Below are 19,683 nucleotides of genomic sequence, written 5' to 3'. Positions count from 1 at the left end.
CTTTCTTTTTCTTTCTTTTTTCCTTCTTCTTTTGTGGCCGGGGTAGGCCGTCATTGTAAATAAGAATTTGTTTTAAACTGACTTACCTAGTTAAATAAAGGTTAAATAAAAATACAGTTTACAAAATAATAACACATGCTCCACTGTTTCCTCCACTAAACACACAGACCTGTTTCATGTCTTCTTATCATCCACAATGTCCACCCAAACCATATTTTACTCCACACAATTTCTTCTCCCATACTCCCAAACTCTTCCTTTACTGACCGGTGCAAGCGATAAAATCATCTAGTGTATATATAAATCTTTGGTTGACAGTCATCCTCCATGTGGGTAAGAGGAATCATGGAACAGAACAGGAATATTGGGACAGGAACACAGAAAGGTGGATTTCTGAGGAGGAATGGAGGTGGAAAAAGAAGAAGAGGAGGTTGAACAGAATGATGAAAGGAGAGGTTGGATTTGAATCTGAGGAAGATGACCATAAAAATGGAGATGGGGTGTTGAAGAAGAATGTTGTCAAGCTCAAACAGTGAGCTGTCCTCCAGACTGAGTTCTGGAGGGATGTGAATGAGGGCGAGTTAAGTGTCATGGAAGGTGTGGTGAAGAGCTTGGAACCCGAGCTTAGCGTCGTTGGACATGATAAAAAAGAATCTGGACCAGTAGGAGTGACATTTTTCCCGGAGAAGGTGGACTCTTGCCTTTTGACAGATCTATTTGTGGTTTCAGGGTGGGTGAGAAAAGGAGTTGGGTGCAGTTGAATCAGTGAAAGTAACCTGTAACTTAGTTAGAGGGAGCAGGCACTTGGTGAGTCAGAGTCTCTACCAGACAAAGTCATGTTAGGATACATCAGTTATCCTGTTAGAGCCTTTTGTGCTGAATCCACTGCTCTGTTTCAGGTGCAACATTTATGGTCATGTCATAGCAGTTTGTAGGAAGGAGATCCCAAGATGTGGGAAGTGTGCACGAGGGCATGGGATAGAAGATTGTGTCGTTTTGGTGGATAAAGTTGTGTCTACTGTAGGGGTTTCCATGTTGCTGTGAGTAGTAGATCTGTGCCAGCACAGAGGGATAGGCCGACGACTGATTCATGCTTCGTAAGGTTGGCTTCTTAGTGTTCATAGCAATGGTTATCAACTGTACCACAGAAATGGAATGTAGTAAATCACAGAAAATAGATGTTGTGGTGGCAGCTGCAGAGAAGTATTTGGGCATGTGAGATCGGACGTCAGAAGAGTTACAGTGTGTGTTGAGGGGTAGTTCCCCTCCTCCCAGGCCGTTGGCATGGTGCAGGAACAGATTGGGTCAATGTAGTGAAATGGGGTAGTGAGTTTTTTCATGAATGTACGTGGCAGCTGCAAAGAAGTACCTGGGTGTATGAGATTTTGCTGCAGAAGATGTATGAGATGTTTTGAGATTTGGTATTGTTTTTAAATGGTGACATATAGATGAAGCGTTGGTTTGTGATGCAGTTTTCATATTTTCCCCCCTTTTTCTTTTTTTTGTGTCACAAATGTAACGTGATTGAAACACACACTGCCGTACAGTAGGTGGCGGCATGCACAAACGAAATGTGCGAACGTCATGGTACCGAGAAGAAGAAGAAGAAGTCATCCTTATGTGTAGTTTTTTCCAGATAATCGTCTTTATTAGCTATAGCTTTACAAACATAGCTTGAGTATCAGAAGCTTGAGACAGGCTTTTGATTTCCGCTGATCACCTATGTGGCAATTATCGTCAGATTTAGAGATGATGCCTGGTCTTAAGCAAACCACGTTTTGAGCGCATAACTAAATTAAGCAATCATTGTCGCCATGGATGATGCAAGACACAGACAAATAAAAGTGCTGGATTGGAAGTTGGACTACTCTGCACCACACCGTTGCCAAGTAAAGACACAGATAATAAGTGTTGGATTGGAAGTGGAACTACTCTGCACCACACCTTATCCGGGTAAGGGTGTACAGTCAGTGGGTCTATGTCTAATTTGAGCTAAAACCAACTTAATTATCGTTTGTTTTATTAAAAAGACAGTAAAAGGTATGGAATTTGTCATTACTGTGACTATTTCATATTTCTAGGTAACAAAAGTGACAGTTGTGCATGTTGTCCTATTGTAAGCGTGAGGCTATATATGTTTGGATTCACCAAACTGTTATGCAGGGTAAAGTTCACAGAGGTTGTGCTGTGCTCAGCATGTTATCAGACTTTATCTCTTATCCTGTTACTGCAGTGGGCTAAATCAGGGCCACAGTGTTTCTTGGTAGTCTCAAACAAAAATATACAACTCACACACATGGTTATGAGCGTAAAAAAAGAAGACACCTGTACCATGTCAGATATAGTTTAAATGTATTACATTTTGAGTTTGCATTACAATATTACATTCATATATATATCACAGAAGCCTGAATTGTAACAAAACCGTTTGACATAGAAACACCTGATTTTCTGCAGTAAAAAAAAATTATGTTGATTAATTATGAAAAATATTTATAATATTCCACCAATGAGGCCACTAGGTCATTTAACTGCAGGAAAGGTCTACTAAGAAGAATGTGTTGTCTATATTTTGATTCATTATTGTTATTTTTAAAGTCGTTTTGACAACATTGTCAAAGGTCATTGATGTTTTCTCTGTCGCCCCCTTGTTTTAAACTTGAAGGTCAAATGTATTTTCAGTGGGAGTCATGACATGCACTTTGTCTCAGAATTTCACTCACAGGCACCGAGATATGAAGATGAAAAGGGCGATGCAATGGTAGTAATGGAAAATCACTTCTGAACTCTTGTGGGGGCAACTTTGCCTGCTTGTCAAGTTGAGTGTCTTTTCCAGAAGGATGTCTGAACCTGAAAGAGAGGTATGTGAAGCTTCTTGCTTTGATTGTGTGTGTGCTGTATGTCATCTAGATCTATTGTGGCAAACAATAACCTAGTTTATCATACTCCCTCAAGAAAACAGAACATGGTTTGGGTATCTAGGTACAGTTGAAGTTGCAAGTTTACATACACTTAGGTTGGAGTCATTAAAACTCGTTTTTCAACCACTCCACAAATGTCTTGTTAACAAACTATAGTTTTGGCAAGTCGGTTAGGACATCTACTTTGTGCATGACACAAGTCATTTTTCCAATAATTGTTTACAGATAGATTATTTCACTTATAATTTACTGTATCACAATTCCAGTGGGTCAGAAGTTTACATACACTAAGTTGACTGTGCCTTTAAACAGCTTGGAAAATTCCAGAAAATGATGTCATGGCTTTAGAAGCTTCTGATAGACTAATTGACATCATTTGAGTCAATTGGAGGTGTACCTGTGGATGTATTTCAAGGCCTACATTCAAACTCAGAGCCTCTTTGCTTGACATCCTGGGAAAATCAAAAGAAATCAGCCAAGACCTCAGAATTTTTTTTTCAGACCTCCACAAGTCTGGTTCATCCTTGGGAGCAATTTCCTAACACCTGAAGGTACCACGTTTATCTGTACAAACAATAGTACGCAAGTATAAACACCATGGGACCACTCAGCCGTCATACCGCTCAGGAAGGAGACGCGTTCTGTCTCCTAGAGATTAACGTAATTTGGTGTGAGATGTGCAAATCAATCCCAGAACAACAGCAAAGGACCTTGTGAAGATGCTGGACTAAACACGTATAAAAGTGTCTATATCCACAGTAAAACGAGTCCTATATCGACATAACCTGGAAGGCCGCTCAGCAAAGAAGAAGCCACTGCTCCACAACCGTCATAAAAAAGCCAGACTATGGTTTGCAACTGCACATAGGGACAAAGATCATACTTTTTGGAGAAATGTCCTCTGGTCTGATGAAACAAAAATATAACTGTTTGGCCATAATGACCATCGTTATGTTTGGAGGAAAAAGGGGGAGGCTTGCAAGCCGAAGAACACCGTCCCAACCGTGAAGCACGGGGGTGGCAGCGTCATGTTGTGGGGGTGCTTTGCTGCAGGAGGGACTGGTGCACTTCACAAAATAGATGGCATCATGAGGAGGAAAATTATGTGCGTATATTGAAGCAATCTCAAGACATCAGTCAGGAAGTTAAAGCTTGGTTGCAAATGGGTCTTCCAAATGGACAATGACCCCAAGCATACTTCCAAAGTTGTGGCAAAATGGCTTAAGGACAACAAAGTCAAGGTATTGGAGTGGCCATCACGTTCACCCAACTTATTGTGGGAAGCTTGTGGAAGGCTACCTGAAACGTTTGACCCAAGTTAAACAATTTAAAGGCAATGCTACAAAATACTAATTGAGTGTATGTAAACTTCTGACCCACTGGGAATGTGATGTAAGAAATAAAAGCTGAAATAAATAATTCTCTCAACTATTATTCTGACATTTCACATTCTTAAAATAAGGTGGTGATCCTAACTGACCTAAGACAGGGAATTTTTACTAGGATTAAATGTCAGGAATTGTGAAAAACTGAGTTTAAATGTGTTTGACTAAGGTGTATGTAAACTTCCGACTTCAACTGTAAGTAGGTACCAATAAAGGTTTCATTACGAGTTAATCAACAACTCCCCCCCCCCCCCCCCCCCCCATATTTAATTCTAGTGTGTCTGAAGTCTGTTCAAGGCTCTTGGGATCTCCTTACAGATGGGTGTGGACACCCTTGCGGATGAGCCCCTCCACCTCCATCCCATTCAGCCATAGTAGCCATATCCTGATTCCTGGCACCAAGATGGATGCTTTGGCACAAATGCACTTCACCACTATCGACTATGTCATATTTGCCCTTTTGTTGGCGTCGTCCATGGGCATAGGGCTGTACTATGCCCTGTCAGGGGGTCGGCAACGCACCACTCAGGAGTTCCTGCTGGCGGACCGGAGCATGAGCTGCCTCCCTGTGTCTCTGTCACTAATTGCTACATTTCAATCAGCGGTGGCTATAGTGGGCGTGCCAGCGGAGATCTATACCCATGGCACTCAGTACTGGTTCATAGGCTGTGCTTACATTCTGGGGCTATTCATTCCAGCACACATTTTCATTCCTGTGTTCTACAGGCTGCATCTTACCAGCGCTTACCAGGTATGTATTCTAGGCTATTCTCTCTGCAAGCTTAGCTCTAGATGGAGAGAAATGTTTGGAATGAGAATATGTAGGCTAATACCAGTTGAAATGTATAGGCCTAGCTGTTAAACCCTGCTAAGTCGTTTCCATAGTTTTGGTTTCTGTCAGGGAAATAAGTGCTGAAAATACTGCTGTGTATATCACTTACTGATGGTATTTTTCTTTTCAGTATCTGGAACTGCGGTTCAGCAAACCAGTGCGTATCTGTGGAACAGTTACCTTCATCTTTCAGACGGTAAGGTCCATACCAGATGCAATATTAAGACCAAAACAAGGAGAAGATTGTTGAATATCAGTTTTTCCTCTGATGACTACTGCTATCTCTTGCAGGTCATATATATGGCTGTTTGTGTGTACACTCCAGCCCTAGCACTCAATGCAGGTCAGTAACTCAGGCTGTTTGTGTGTACACAGGTCAGTAACTCAGGCTGTTTGTGTGTACACAGGTCAGTAACTCAGGCTGTTTGTGTGTACACAGGTCAGTAACTCAGGCTCTTTTATGCTTTCAGGATATACAGACAGTGATGAGACTTTATGGGCGGTTTATGGCCGGTTTCCCAGACAAAGATTAAGTAGTACAGGACTAAAAAGCATTCTCGATGGACATTCTCCATTAAAATAGCTTTTAGTCCAGGACTCCTAGGCTTAATCTGTGTCTGGGAAACTGTCCCTACAGGGTCTAACACTCTTGGGGGAAAAAATAAAATAATAATAATGTGTTTTGTGCCGTGAGTATGTTATTTAGAATTGTGCAACATGTTGGAGTAAAGGTTGCTTCATTTTGTTTCATGCTTCCCCATAGTTACTGGCTTTGATTTATGGGGAGCAGTGCTGGCCACTGGCTTGGTGTGTACACTGTATACTACTCTGGTAAGTTGTTCATAGTCATTATCTGAGTTTGTAATGAAGCTGTTATTACACAATGGGGGTGGAAAAAAATCAGAAAATATTACATAATTAAAAGACTTGAGAGATGCTCAAGTCTTTTAGAGAGACTTGAGAGATGCTAACATTTATCCATGAAAAGGTTTTTGTGTAATGTTAACATTATGAAATGTCATTCCGAAGTAAAATCATTCTTTAAAATGTTTTGATATCACATCAGCCATTATTAGCTTGAAGCCTATCTGTGACTCGTTTCAGGAAACTAGATGTATGTCACGCATCACTACTTCACAGGAGAGGCAGTTGAATGTGAACCTTTTTTCTCTACTTTGGTAGCCTTAACTTCATGTTGGTTCGCAATCATAATAATGACAAAGTTCCAGTGATACTCTGCATTTTCATCGACAGGTTTTCTTGTCACGGTCCTTAATTTATAAGCATCATTTTTCTCCACACAAATATTATATATGGAATTATCGGGACATATTGTATAAAAATAGAATATTGGTTCTAAAATAATATCCTATTGGTGAGCCAACTGGTAAATAATATCCTATTGGTGAGCCAACTGGTAAATAATATCCTATTGGTGAGCCAACTGGTAAATAATATCCTATTGGTGTGCCAACTGGTAAATAATATCCTATTGGTGTGCCAACTGGTAAATAATATCCTATTGGTGAGCCAACTGGTAAATAATATCCTATTGGTGTGCCAACTGGTAAATAATATCCTATTGGTGTGCCAACTGGTAAATAATATCCTATTGGTGTGCCAACTGGTAAATAATATCCTATTGGTGTGCCAACTGGTAAATAATATCCTATTGGTGAGCCAACTGGTAAATAATATCCTATTGGTGTGCCAACTGGTAAATAATATCCTATTGGTGTGCCAACTGGTAAATAATATCCTATTGGTGAGCCAACTGGTAAATAATATCCTATTGGTGAGCCAACTGGTAAATAATATCCTATTGGTGAGCCAACTGGTAAATAATATCCTATTGGTGAGCCAACTGGTAAATAATATCCTATTGGTGAGCCAACTGGTTAATGCAAAGGGTCTTTTACTTAGTTATAAGGAATTATCACTTTACAAAATCCCTGTAACACCTAAAGATTTTGCAATTGTTTTAGATGCCATTCCCTCAGGTGTTGCTTTATTATTCAGGAACATGTCAAGACCTGACCCCCAGAACATACCTTCGATTAACCCTGTTGACTTATCAGTAGGGAAAGATTTGTTTTTCTTTTGGTCCAACAACAATAGAGCTTTACGAGCCTTGTTTTAACAGGATGTTGGATCTATACCTTATGTCATGCCTTATTGGATGGTTTTATTGATAATATCTCTTGGAAAAAGTTAGGATGTACCTACATTCCTACTTATTAACAAAATTAAGGAAGTTTCTTTTTTTTTTTTAATTATTCATAAATATTATCCTGCCAACCACGATATGAAGAATAGTATCCATTCTTCATATAGCATTGTATTCATGTAAGGAATCTGTGGCAAGACATCAGTAGATTTATAATTTAACACATTTATGAAGATTTTACACTATTATGGAGTGATGTGCTACTTGAATTCTTTACTTATGACAGAAATAAGTTGAAACAATTGTTCATTTCATCATTCTTTTGGCCAAATTTCATATTCACAAATGTAAATTTACAAACAAAACACCACATTTTATTACCATGCAAAAAGAAATTGAACTATATTTTAAGACAATTAAATACTCTGCCAACAAAAAAGCTGTTAGAATTATAAATGTCTGTATGTCCCTTAAGGTCCTTGTGTAATGTGATATTGTACCCCCTAGCCCCGCCCCTAGCGGCTAATTGTCCTTGGTATATTCTTTATATATCCTTGTGTTTCCCCAGGTACTTTTTGTATTGATTTGTTGTTAATAAAAAAATAAGGAAAATAATAATAAGGTTGTTGTTCTTGCACCTAGGGTTGTACATTTTGGGAAATATTCAGAGGTGGAAACTTTCCGTGGGAATTAACGGGAATATATGGGAATTAATGGAAATATATGCAAATTAATATTAATACCATTTAAATGTAGATTTTTTTTGCATAGGATATATTTACCATATCATATGGAGACAGAAACATAAACCTTTTACCTTATCATAAGTAGACATAATTGCAAACGATTAAATCCTTTCAATAGAAAAAAAACAAAACTATTTAGTTACGAATTTAACTTTAATTAAATTAGTTGACTCTTAACATGGGATGATTTCACTGAACAACAAAAGAAAGGGAATATTGAATGATCCATCGCATGTCCCAAAAACATTTTCAACATACATATGTAAACTAAAGCTTTGGTTGTCTTCCTCTCAGGCTTCCATGTCTTCTCCCTGGACCTCCACCAATGTCCACCTCTTGAACATCAGACTCTGAGGCCTCATCTTCACTGTCACTTTCCAACCTTGAGGATGGCTTGTTGTCAGGCTCAAAAAGCCTGAAATTTGCCCGGATGGCCACCAATTTTTCAAGCCTTGTATTGGTCAGCCTGTTGCGTGCTTTGATGTGTATGTTCCCAAACAAGGACCAGTTGCACTCTGAGGCGGCTGATGTTGGTGGGATTTGGAGGATGATGGAGGCAACAGGGGAAAGATCAGATCCACAAAGTCCCTTCCACCAGGTGGCTGATGAGATATGTTGGCACGACTGCCATATTGCATCTCCATCCCAAAGCCCTTGCTTGGAAGTGTACTTCGCCAGACTGCCAAGAACCTTGCCCTCATCCAGGCCAAGGTGGCGAGACACGGTAGTGATGACACCATAGGCCTTCTTGATCTCTGCCCTAGACACGATGCTCTTGCCAGAATACTTGGGGTCAAACATGTACGCTGCGGCGTGTATGGGCTTCAGGCAGAAGTCTTCACGCTTTTTGATGTATTTCAGAACTGCAATTTCCTCTGCTTGGAGCAACAGTGAAGTGGGCAGGGCAGTACGGATTTCTTCTCTAACATCTGCAAGCACAGTCTGAACATCAGACAGGATGGAATTGTCTCCCTCAATCCGTGCAATGGCTACTGCTATAGGTTGAAGGAGTTTCAGGCTGCTTACCACTCTCTCCCAAAATACATCATCCAGGAGGATCCTCTTGATGGGGCTGTCCATATCGGCAGACTGTGATATGGCCTTTTCTTGGAGAGACTCCTTCCACTCCAGGAGACTGTCAAACATGATGACAACACCACGCCAACGGGCGTTGCTGGGCAGCTTCAATGTGGTGCTCTTATTCTTCTCACTTTGCTTGGTGAGGTAAATTGCTGCTATAATTTGATGACCCCTCACATCCCTAACCATTTCCTTGGCTCTCTTGTAGAGTGTATCCATTGTTGTCAGTGCCATGATGTCCTTGAGGAGCAGATTCAATGCATGAGCAGCACAGCCAATGGGTGTGATGTGAGGGTAGGACTCCTCCACTTTAGACCAAGCTGCCTTCATGTTCGCAGCATTGTCTATCACCAGTGCAAATACCTTCTGTGGTCCAAGGTCATTGATGACTACCTTCTGCAATGTAGAGACGGGTGTGTCTGTTGTCCCTTGTGTCTGTGCTCTTGTTGAATACTGGTTGAGGGGTGAAGATGTTGTAGTTAATTATTCCTTGCCCACGAACATTCGACCACCCATCAGAGATGCTTGCAATACAGTCTGCTTTCTCTATGATTTGCTTGACCTTCACTTGAACTCTGTTGAACTCTGCATCCAGCAATTGAGTACATAAAGCATGTCTGGTTGGAGGTGTGTATGTTGGGCGAAGAACATTCAGAAATCTCTTCCAATACACATTGCCTGTGAGCATCAGAGGTGAACCAGTTGCATACACAGCTCGAGCAAGACATTCATCAGCATTTCTCTGACTACGTTCCTCCATTGAGTCAAAAAAAACTTCTGATTCCAGGACGACCATGAGCTGTTGCTATCGATAAGGTGTCTGATTCATCATTTTCACCTCGAATAGAAGTAGAGGGACTTTTGTCAGAGGTTGCTTGTGAGCGCTGAGGGAAATTTAGGAACTTAGCCAGATGATTCTGCATCTTTGTTGCATTCTTCACATGATTTGGCACAGTATTTGCAAATGTATACAGCTTTTCCTTCTATATTAGCTGCAGTGAAATGTCTCCACACATCAGATGGTGCCCGTGGAATTTTCTTGTAAAGATTAGAAATAATGAGTAAAAAAAAAAACCTAATACAATTCCATGTACTAATAAATAGTTTAGCAGTTAGATTAAACAATTCCTTAGTAAGATAAAGGTTTTAACATGAAACATGTATGGAAACGGGTGAATTAACACTCCTCAGTTAGCCGGCTCAAGCAAGCTAAAACCCACATGGTTGCAAAAACGAACTAGCAGAAATTGTTAACAAGTTAGAAATTATTTAAACACACTTTGCTGTTGGCTACTATTTACTAGTTAACAAAAAATCATGTTTGTCATATAAGATATATTCAACCCACCCAGTATTGTAATCAAAACGTACCAGAAAGCATGTAGTCCTTGGCTCAGACAGTGTAGTAGTGTGGGCTCAATAGCATCTCATTAGTGTGCAAGATCTTGAGAATCAGCTATACATGTGAAGGAAGAATCCACTGTGCATGCAGAGGGTTGCAATTCCATTGAATTGGGGATAGTTTAACAAAAATATGCCACAAGTCCTAGAATTGCCTTATGTGTATCCCACAAAAAAGGTTCACTGTTATAAGCTAACTTTTTTGATGAACTTAAGCAAAATTCACAAAATTCCCGGGCTTAACTTCCATTGGAAAATTTCCCGGAAAGTTTCCGACCGTTTGCAACCCTACTTGTACCACACTGCCAGTTCTCTGACCTCCTCCCTATAGGCTGTCTCATCGTTGTTGATGATCAGGCCTACCACTGTTGTGTCATCAGCAAACTTAATGATGGTGTTGGAGTCGTGTTTGGCCACGCAGTCATGGGTGAACAGGGAGTACAGCAGTGGACAAAGCACGCACCCCTGAGGGACCCCAGTGTTGAAGATCAGTGTAGCAGATGTGTTGTTGCCTACCCTTACAACCTGGTGGCGGCCTGTCAGGAAGTCCAGGATCTAGTTGCAGAGGGAGGTGTTTAGTCCCAGGGTCCTTAGCTTAGTGATGAGCTTTGTGGGCACTATGGTGTTGAACGCTGTGTAAGTGTTGTTACATAGATGCTGTGTTCACGATGCATGATTAATACATAATTCAAGGTTTATTTGATGTAGTAAATAAATAAATGATTTATTGATGTATAGATAAGAATTTAAATGTGATGTAACATGTAAATTAACGTTAGGCCATTGTCTGTGTTTTTATGTTCCATCCCGGAACTAACGTTCTCTGTTGTGTTACTGCTACGGAATTTGTTAATTGACTGTGTGCAATCTAACTTAAGCAGATCATAGTCTGAGTCATAATTGTTGATGGCAGAGGCTAAGAAAGACAGTAAAGGGACTTTCAAGGGACTTTAAGAATTCAAGAACCTCTTTTCAGGACAAGCAGCCAACGAGGTATTTTGTTCAACCTATAGAACTTTGTTTATAGTCGCGCCAAGTTCCATTTGTATTGTCGCGCCAAGCGCCATTTGTATTGTTGCGTCGGCGCCATTTGTATTTCTTTGTTTCAGTACTCTATAATTTATCAACGTTACTGTGTTCATTCAAACATATAGTTCTCACGGCGTGACGTGGATGCATCGGAGAAAAAGACGTGCAATGCAATAAACGCCCGTTTCAAGGAACCAACCTGTGTCTGTTGTCGTGAAGAGAGCTACAGCTGAGCTGTAGTCAATGAACAGCATTCTCACATAGGTGTTCCTTTCGTCCAGGTGGGAAAGGGCAGTGTTGAGTGCAATAGAGATTGCGTCATCTGTGGCTCTGTTGGGGTGGTATGTGAATTGGAGTGGGTCAAGGGTTTCCGGCATGATGGTGTTGATGTGAGCCATGACCAGCCTTTCAAAGCACTTCATGCCTACCGATGTGAGTGCTACTGGGCGGTAATCATTTAGGCAAGTTACTTTCACTTTCTTGGGCACCTGAAACATGTTGGTATTCCAGACTCAGACAGGGAGAGGTTGAAAATGTCAGTGAAGACACTTACCAGTTGGTCCGCGCATGCTTTGAGTACACTTCCTGGTAATCCGTCTAGCCCCGCGGCTTAGTGAATGTTGACCTGTTTAAAGGTCTTGCTCACATTGGCTATGGAGAGCGTGAACACACAGTCGTCTGGAACAACTGGTGCTCTCATGCATGCTTCAGTGTTGCTTGCCTCGAAGCGAGCATAAAAGGCATTTCGCTTGTCTGGTACACTCGCGTCACTGGGCAGCTCGCAGCTGGGTTTCTCTTTGTAGTTTGTAATATTTTTCAGCCCTACCACATCCGACGAGCGTCAGAGCCAGTGTAGTAGGATTCAATATTTGTCCTGTATTGATGCTTTGCCTGTTTGATGGTTTGTCTGAGGGCATAGCGGGATTTCTTATAAACTGACAACTCTCTGAGTTTACCAACACCCAGAGCGCACTCTGGCACTCCAGATTAAATTCACGAACACACACGTAGTATATATCAGCCATTAGTCTTGAAATCTTTGGTTGTTTAGTACATGGCCTCACATGTGAATCCTTAAAGAGATGGGTGGGGCTAAGGCTTTAGAGGGTGTGAACGATGCTGAATGGGTGTAGAAAAAGAAGAGGTCTCCAGTAGGTTTACCAAAACATTCAAGGGCCATTTTCTCAAAAGTGAGGTTACAAGTTTATCAACTTTCAAAGCAGAATTACTTTCCCATTGTTCCCTAAATGGAGTGTATGATATACAATTTTCTATTTCAGACTCTCAACTTTTATCCAATGTAAAAATCCCAATTTCAATTTTTGCAACATAAGACCGATTCCAGCCGGTCGGTCACATTCGATAATAGGCTCTGATTGGGTCTCTGTGTTGTGCCTGGTCCTGACAGGGAGGCCTGAAGGCAGTGATCTGGACAGATGTCTTCCAGACCATAGTGATGTTTGCTGGCCAGCTAGCGGTCATCGTGGTGGGGGTCCAGCAGACTGGGGGGGTGGCAGAGGTCTGGAGGAAGGTCTCAGAGGGTAACCGCATCTCCGGCATAGAGTGAGTGGACTGGTCACTATATTCACGTATTCAAGCGATGACTGGCAATCTAGTTTAAAGTTGGGTTTTGAGGACATCTTAAATCCCATGTTCCAATTCCATTGTTCCAGTTCTAATATTCCAGTTAGATGTTCCCCCTCTTGACATGTCTGTTCTCCAGCCTGAACCCTGACCCTACGGTGGAGTACACGTTCTGGACCTTGGGGGTGGGGGGGGTCTTCCTGATGTTGTCTCTGTACGGAGTCAACCAGGCCCAGGTCCAGAGATACCTCAGCGCCAAGACCGAGAGGGACGCCGTCATGTAAGAGCACAGAGATACATCAGTTAGAGATTGAGAGACAGATAAGGTTCATGTATTGTGTTCTATAACTTGTTATTATACTATTACCATGTTATTAGCACTTTATTTTAAGCATGCAAGTTACTTTACAGTTCTGCTCAAACAAAATGTGTTAGAATAAGTGTTATTTTCCTGCTCAGGTGGATTGTGATTCCTCTGTGTTTTCTGCAGGTCTTGCTACATGGTGTTTCCCTCTCTACAGTTAGCTCTAGCTCTGAGCTGTGTCATGGGGCTTGTCATGTTTGCACGCTACTGTGGGGAGGACCATTTCCACAATCTAGGTGTCTTATCAAAAAATGAGGTCAGTAGGAGTGCGTGCGTGCGTGCGTGTGTGTGTGTGTGTGTGTGTGTGTGTTAGTTATTATTGTAATCTGGAGTGCATCATTACAGTATTATAGTATTATAGTTTGTGGATGAAGTAATATGCCACTTAGCAGTCAGCAGCAGATGCTTTTATCCAAAATGACCTGCAGTACAGTGAGTGCATACCTTTGTATTATGTATATGATCCCCAGTGGGAATTGAACCAACAACCCTGGTGTTGCTATTGCCATAATCTAATCGACAGTACACCAACCAGTATGTGCTTTCTTCACAGATGGTGTTGTACTTTGTGATGGACATGCTGCAGGGTCTACCTGGCCTGTCTGGACTGTTTATCTCCTGCCTGTTTAGTGCAGCTCTCAGGTATATCAATATTTCTTACACCCTTTTTCCAACAGATGTGACAAAAGGCTTTACAGTAACCCAGCCTAGACATCCAGAACAAGCAGAAGCACAGTATCAGAGGGGTGGTTTGGTGTTGTGACTGAGTTTCATGTCTGTCTCCACAGCACCATCTCATCAGCCTTTAACTCTCTGGCCACAGTGACCATGGAGGATCTGATCAAACCACACTGCCCCTCCATGACAGAGGCCAGGGCCACCCTGCTCTCCAAGGGACTGGGTACGTTGAGATATCCTGGGCCCAGTCCATAGCCCCTACCCTCTAGGTCCATAGCCCCTACCCTCTAGGTCCATAGCCCCTACCCTCTAGGTCCATAGCCCCTACCCTCTAGGTCCATAGCCCCTACCCTCTAGGTCCATAGCCCCTACCCTCTAGGTCCATAGCCCCTACCCTCTAGGTCCATAGCCCTTACCCTCTTGGTCCAACCCTCTATCCTCTACATCCTACCCTCCCACCCCTACCCTCTAACCTACCCTCTAGGTCCATAGCCCCTACCCTCTAGGTCCATAGCCCCTACCCTCTAGGGCCATAGCCCCTACCCTCTAGGGCCATATCCCCTACCCTCTAGGTCCATAGCCCCTACCCTCTAGGGCCATAGCCCCTACCCTCTAGGTCCATAGCCCCTACCCTCTAGGTCCTACCCTCTAGCCCCTATCCCCTACCCTCTAGGGCCATAGCCCCTACCCTCTCGGTTCATAGCCCTTACCCTCTTGGTCCTACCCTCTATCCTCTACATCCTATCCCCTACCCTCTAGGTCCTACCCTCTAGCACCTACCCTCTAGGTCCTACCCTCTATCCCCTACCCTCTAGGTCCTACTCTCTACCCCCTACCCTCTAACCTACCCTCTAGGTCCATAGCCCCTACCCTCTAGGGCCATATCCCCTACCCTCTAGCCCCTATCCCCTACCCTCTAGCCCCTATCCCCTACCCTCTAGGTCCATAGCCCCTACCTTCTAGGTCCATAGCTCCTACCCTCTAGGTCCATAGCCCCTACCTTCTAGGTCCATAGCTCCTACCCTCTAGGTCCATAGCCCCTACCTTCTAGGTCCATAGCCCCTACCTTCTAGGTCCATAGCTCCTACCCTCTAGGTCCATAGCCCCTACCTTCTAGGTCCATAGCCCCTACCTTCTAGGTCCATAGCTCCTACCCTCTAGGTCCATAGCCCCTACCCTCTAGGTCCATAGCCCCTACCTTCTAGGTCCATAGCCCCTACCTTCTAGGTCCATAGCTCCTACCCTCTAGGTCCATAGCCCCTACCTTCTAGGTCCATAGCCCCTACCTTCTAGGTCCATAGCTCCTACCCTCTAGGTCCATAGCCCCTACCTTCTAGGTCCATAGCCCCTACCTTCTAGGTCCATAGCTCCTACCCTCTAGGTCCATAGCCCCTACCCTCTAGGTCCATAGCCCCTACCTTCTAGGTCCATAGCCCCTACCCTCTAGGTCCATAGCCCCTACCTTCTAGGTCCATAGCCCCTACCCTCTAGGTCCATAGCCCCTACCCTCTAGGTCCATAGCCCCTACCCTCTAGGTCCATAGCCCCTACCTTCTAGGTCCATAGCTCCTACCCTCTAGGTCCATAGCCCCTACCCTCTAGGTCCTAGCTCCTACCCTCTAGGGCCTAGGCACTTCATGTCGATCAGATCAAGTGCCTAGGGGGTAGTGGTTGTGTAGATCCGATTAAGTGGATGGGGAGTAGGGGCCAGAGGTTGAGTAGATCAGATCCAGTCTCGGGGTTAGGCCCTAGGAGTTGTTTCTGAACGGGCCCTGCTTACTGTTGAGTGCATCTTTTAACTTATTTGTAAGTTCTACATCATGCGTTTTTCACTTTACCTGTGAGAGCATGCTTCCTAACAGGATACAGCACTCATCTCATTCTAAAGAGTAACGTGTTCTGTTTCTGATCCAGCATGTTCATATGGACTGCTGTGTCTGGCCATGGCCTATCTCACCCACTTGATGAGTGATTCCGTTTTGCAGGTAAGCACACAAATGCATCTGCCTCGTCCCTTTGTGGATGTAATTTTCAAATAGTTCAAATTAAAATAATCTGACATGTTTGTGTTTATTTCAATTCAAGACTGCTTTCAAAATATTTGGAATGGTTGGTGGTCCTCTTCTGGGCGTCTTCTCTCTCGGGTTGTTCTTTCCTTGGGCTAACTCTACCGTAAGTACTGATGTGTTAATGTGATCCCTGCGGGAATCAAACCTAGTGTCACGCTCTTACCAACTGAACCACACAGGACCCAGTAGAATGCATTACTTTGCCTCTGCTTTTGTTTTTCTAGGCCGGGTTATGGTAAAACCACTTAGTGAATGCTGCTGGTGTAAAAAAGGCTTAATAAATACATTTGATTGATGTACTGTTTCTCCAGGGTGCCCTGGTAGGGTTGTGGTCAGGCCTGGCGATGGCCTTCTGGGTGGGCATCGGGAGCATCGTAACCAGTACCTCTGGGGGTCTTGCTGCTGTGTCTCAGTTCAACTGTACTGCTGTACAACTCTCAGGGAACATCACCACAGCCATGGGGACAGCACTCATCAGTACTGCAATGCCCACCGCTACACACAGGTATGGAACAAAGATCAACAGGACCAATACCGTAACTATTAATCCATCGTAACGGAAATGTGTATTTTTGCGGTCTGTTCGTATTTAATTCCCAAACTTCCCGGAGACCAATCAGAAAGTATTTAACTTAGTTTACTCATAGATGCAAATTTGTGAATACAATTAGTGATTTTTATAATAATGGTCTTTCAATTTTTCTTTAGCCGACCAATGGGTCTGCAGAGGTTCTACTCCTTGTCCTTCATGTGGTACAGTGCTCTCAACTCCTTCACTGTGGTGATCACAGGGTTGGTTGTTAGCTTTCTCACAGGTACAGAATCATTAACATTTGTCATTAAGCAGTCCAGAGCAAAACATGCATTCAGATCGCTCAAACTTCCACAGATTATCCTACAGGAAGAAGTGAAGTTAATCTAATTGGTTGGCTTTTATCTTTAATTTAAGGACCAATGAAAGCGGAGGAGGTGACCCCAGGCACTCTGTATCCCCTGTTGGGCAACATGCTGTTCTTCGTACCAGATAAACTCAAACAGAAGCTGTGCTGCGTCACCCCACTGGGGCATGGGGTAAGACAACAGAGCACAGGGGCTCAGCACACTCACAGTTCAGGATTGTATTCGTTAGTGCAAAACGTAGAAATGTAGAATAAGGAATCAGTTCCATCCAGGACATTTCTGTCGGCAACGTTCCACAATGTTTTCTTCCTGAGCTGATGTATTCCTATAACACACCACTAAAGGGGGCCCTGTCCACATACTCAGGATGGAATTCAATCATTGATTGCAGATAGTAAGATTCCCACAATGCACTTTCAGGAAGTGTGTAAAGCAGCTAATAAAACCCACCTTCTTCAATGATTGAACTCTTATATTATGGCTAGCAACACTGTCTGTGAGGGTCATTTTAACAAAGCTATGTGCTATCGTATCAAGGTTTTTTTGTGTGTAGCCAACCATCCAGGAATGTCCACCTCAACACGAGAGAAATGGTCAGGCCGTCTACACAGAGGAGGGCTTGGTAGAAGAGGAGGAGAGGCAAAGCTTTCTTCTTACCTCCCACACATCTGTTGTGGAACATGAGACAGCTCTGTGATGGACAGACTCTTCCACTACCACGTTATATCATGGTCCTCTGGGTAATGTATCATGTCAGTGTTTTTCACAGAGGTTCTTTTCTGAGAGGAGAAGTGTTGTTGGGAGGTATTTTGCTCCAGATTAAGCAAGGCACTACTATGGCTGACCCTGTAAAACACATTTCACTGCACCTATCCGGTGTATGAATATAAAACATTTCTGTAATCCAAATGACTGTGGATTAAAAATGCACTGATACTGTACATGTCTAGTGTGCATGACGCCTGAACAAGACCAAAGTATTACTGAAATCAACGATAAACCCAAGGCCACGTTAATGTATACTTCCGGAGACAATCAAATTTGAATGGACCATTTGTTTTGCTGCAAGGTATAAAACAAAGACATATCAAGGGGCATAACTCCTGAGGAAACACAGAACTACTTACTGCTGGTTATCGCTGTGCGCCAGTCAATGAGAAAATAGCTTTCTGTTATTTGTGGAACTGAGTACTTGTTCTTTCAATAATGTGTTCCAGTGGGAGACTTTGTCATGTTGGCCTGGTGTGTCTAAGTAGGTATGGCAACAAAATATGTTCAAACGATACTTGAGACATTTTCATTGTTTTTCGAAAATGAGAAAATAAACATTTTTCATAGTATTTCAGGTTTCAGTCTTTACTTTGAAACAGTCTTTATTAGTTGGTAAAGAGTTCACTCATAGCTTTAGTGTAAACAGTTAGTATTGAGTTTGTTTCATTCATTAGGTTGGCAGAGGAGGGCAGTGCCCCTGAAGACCCAGTGAGTAGGACACTCCGAGGTGGGTAGAGACACGACTGTGATGAAGTTGGTAGAGATACCTGAGGAGGAGAGGAAGCCTGCCCGCTTGAAGGTACGGTACAGGGGACAGTCATAGAACTGGAGGTCCCCAGGAGACTCTGTAGTAGGCACGGCCACAGCATCCTCAGAGACCTGGCCAATCAAAGACAACAGGGATGTGATATGAGTTTTCACAATAAAAACAGGAAGACAGTCCAAGACAAATATGCGGACAATGCTATAACCACTGTATGAAGAACGGTGGGTAAGACGCTGAAGTGATGTTCAGTGGATCGGATGGTTAAATGAGAAGGTGAGCCCTCTACCCGGCAGGGTAGGAAGTGTATCTCGGGCACAGGGCAGTGTTTGATGTTGTGCTGGAGCTCCTGCAGGGTGTGGGAGACCGGGTCCCAGCTGGCTCCGTCAAGGTACAGCCCATACACCAACACGCCCTCATCTGGTGGAGCTGGGCCCTGGGAGAAAGATGGTGTAACAATTCACACCGTGGATCTAACGTATAATGTTAGAGGGATAGTTCACCCGGATTACAATGTCAGATGGTTCCTGACCCTGGAAATAGCAGCAGGCCATCTGATTAATATTGTCTTTTGGGTGCGCTATCCCTTTTACCAAGTTATATACCTAGGGAAACTTTTAGCTAGTGTAGTTACCTCAAAAAGGAGTTTAGTTTTGTCTGCCACTTTGCTCCAGTTGCTGGAGCTCTCATCCACGGGTTGAACATGATGGGTGAAAGACAGAGAGTCTACAGGCACGTTCTTCTGTCGAGCACTGTTCTGGAGAACAGCTGTCAGAAAACCTATAGGGAAGATTCATGAACTATGTAAATCACAATGCCTTTTTCAGAATATTACAGAAAATGTTATTATTTGAATTTCTAAACTCAAATTTGTAAAGGCGATACAATTGTAAGCCAAAGACAAATTTCCCTTTCACTAAAGATTGACAATGAAGTTTTGAACTTGAAGCAGTGTCTCTATTATAGGTATGTTTATTCTGGCTGTTATGTACAG

General features: G+C 42.9%; 2 protein-coding genes across 7 annotated transcripts in view; one reads left to right on the top strand and one right to left on the bottom strand.

The window, feature by feature from the left end:
- The first annotated feature begins 1,588 nt into the window (after positions 1–1,588).
- On the top strand, positions 1,589–18,495 carry slc5a6b (solute carrier family 5 member 6). Of its 6 annotated transcripts, none has more exons than XM_082955785.1 (17): positions 1,589–1,953; positions 2,712–2,861; positions 5,033–5,057; positions 5,269–5,334; positions 5,430–5,513; positions 5,902–5,969; positions 12,970–13,124; positions 13,285–13,425; positions 13,636–13,765; positions 14,063–14,151; positions 14,298–14,410; positions 16,101–16,171; positions 16,272–16,358; positions 16,567–16,760; positions 16,964–17,070; positions 17,205–17,326; positions 17,709–18,495. In XM_082955785.1, the coding sequence occupies exons 2-17, from the start codon at positions 2,841–2,843 to the stop codon at positions 17,850–17,852; spliced, it is 1,617 nt and encodes a 538-aa protein (XP_082811911.1). In that variant the 5' UTR covers positions 1,589–1,953; positions 2,712–2,840; the 3' UTR covers positions 17,853–18,495. The 6 variants fall into 6 exon arrangements, with proteins under 6 accessions (XP_082811911.1, XP_082811908.1, XP_014066966.3 ...); XM_082955782.1 differs by having other exon boundaries at positions 4,625–5,057; positions 5,482–5,545; XM_014211491.3 differs by having other exon boundaries at positions 1,590–1,953; positions 4,625–5,057; positions 5,430–5,481.
- Positions 18,496–18,510: 15 nt separating this feature from the next.
- Positions 18,511–19,683, bottom strand: part of LOC106611348 (dynein axonemal heavy chain 6) — a 96,445-nt gene continuing 95,272 nt past the window's right edge. Inside the window, 3 exon segments of the mRNA XM_082955491.1 lie at positions 18,511–18,844; positions 18,847–19,125; positions 19,324–19,469. Of these exon segments, the coding sequence (XP_082811617.1) occupies positions 18,590–18,844; positions 18,847–19,125; positions 19,324–19,469 (680 nt within the window). The 3' untranslated portion in view covers positions 18,511–18,589.

The sequence above is a fragment of the Salmo salar genome, chromosome 09 (assembly GCF_965601325.2).
Source record: "Salmo salar chromosome 09, fSalSal1, whole genome shotgun sequence".
In the NCBI taxonomy this organism is placed as follows: domain Eukaryota; kingdom Metazoa; phylum Chordata; class Actinopteri; order Salmoniformes; family Salmonidae; genus Salmo; species Salmo salar.
Note: the sequence above shows the minus strand (reverse complement) of the source record. Positions and strands in the feature narration are given on the sequence as shown.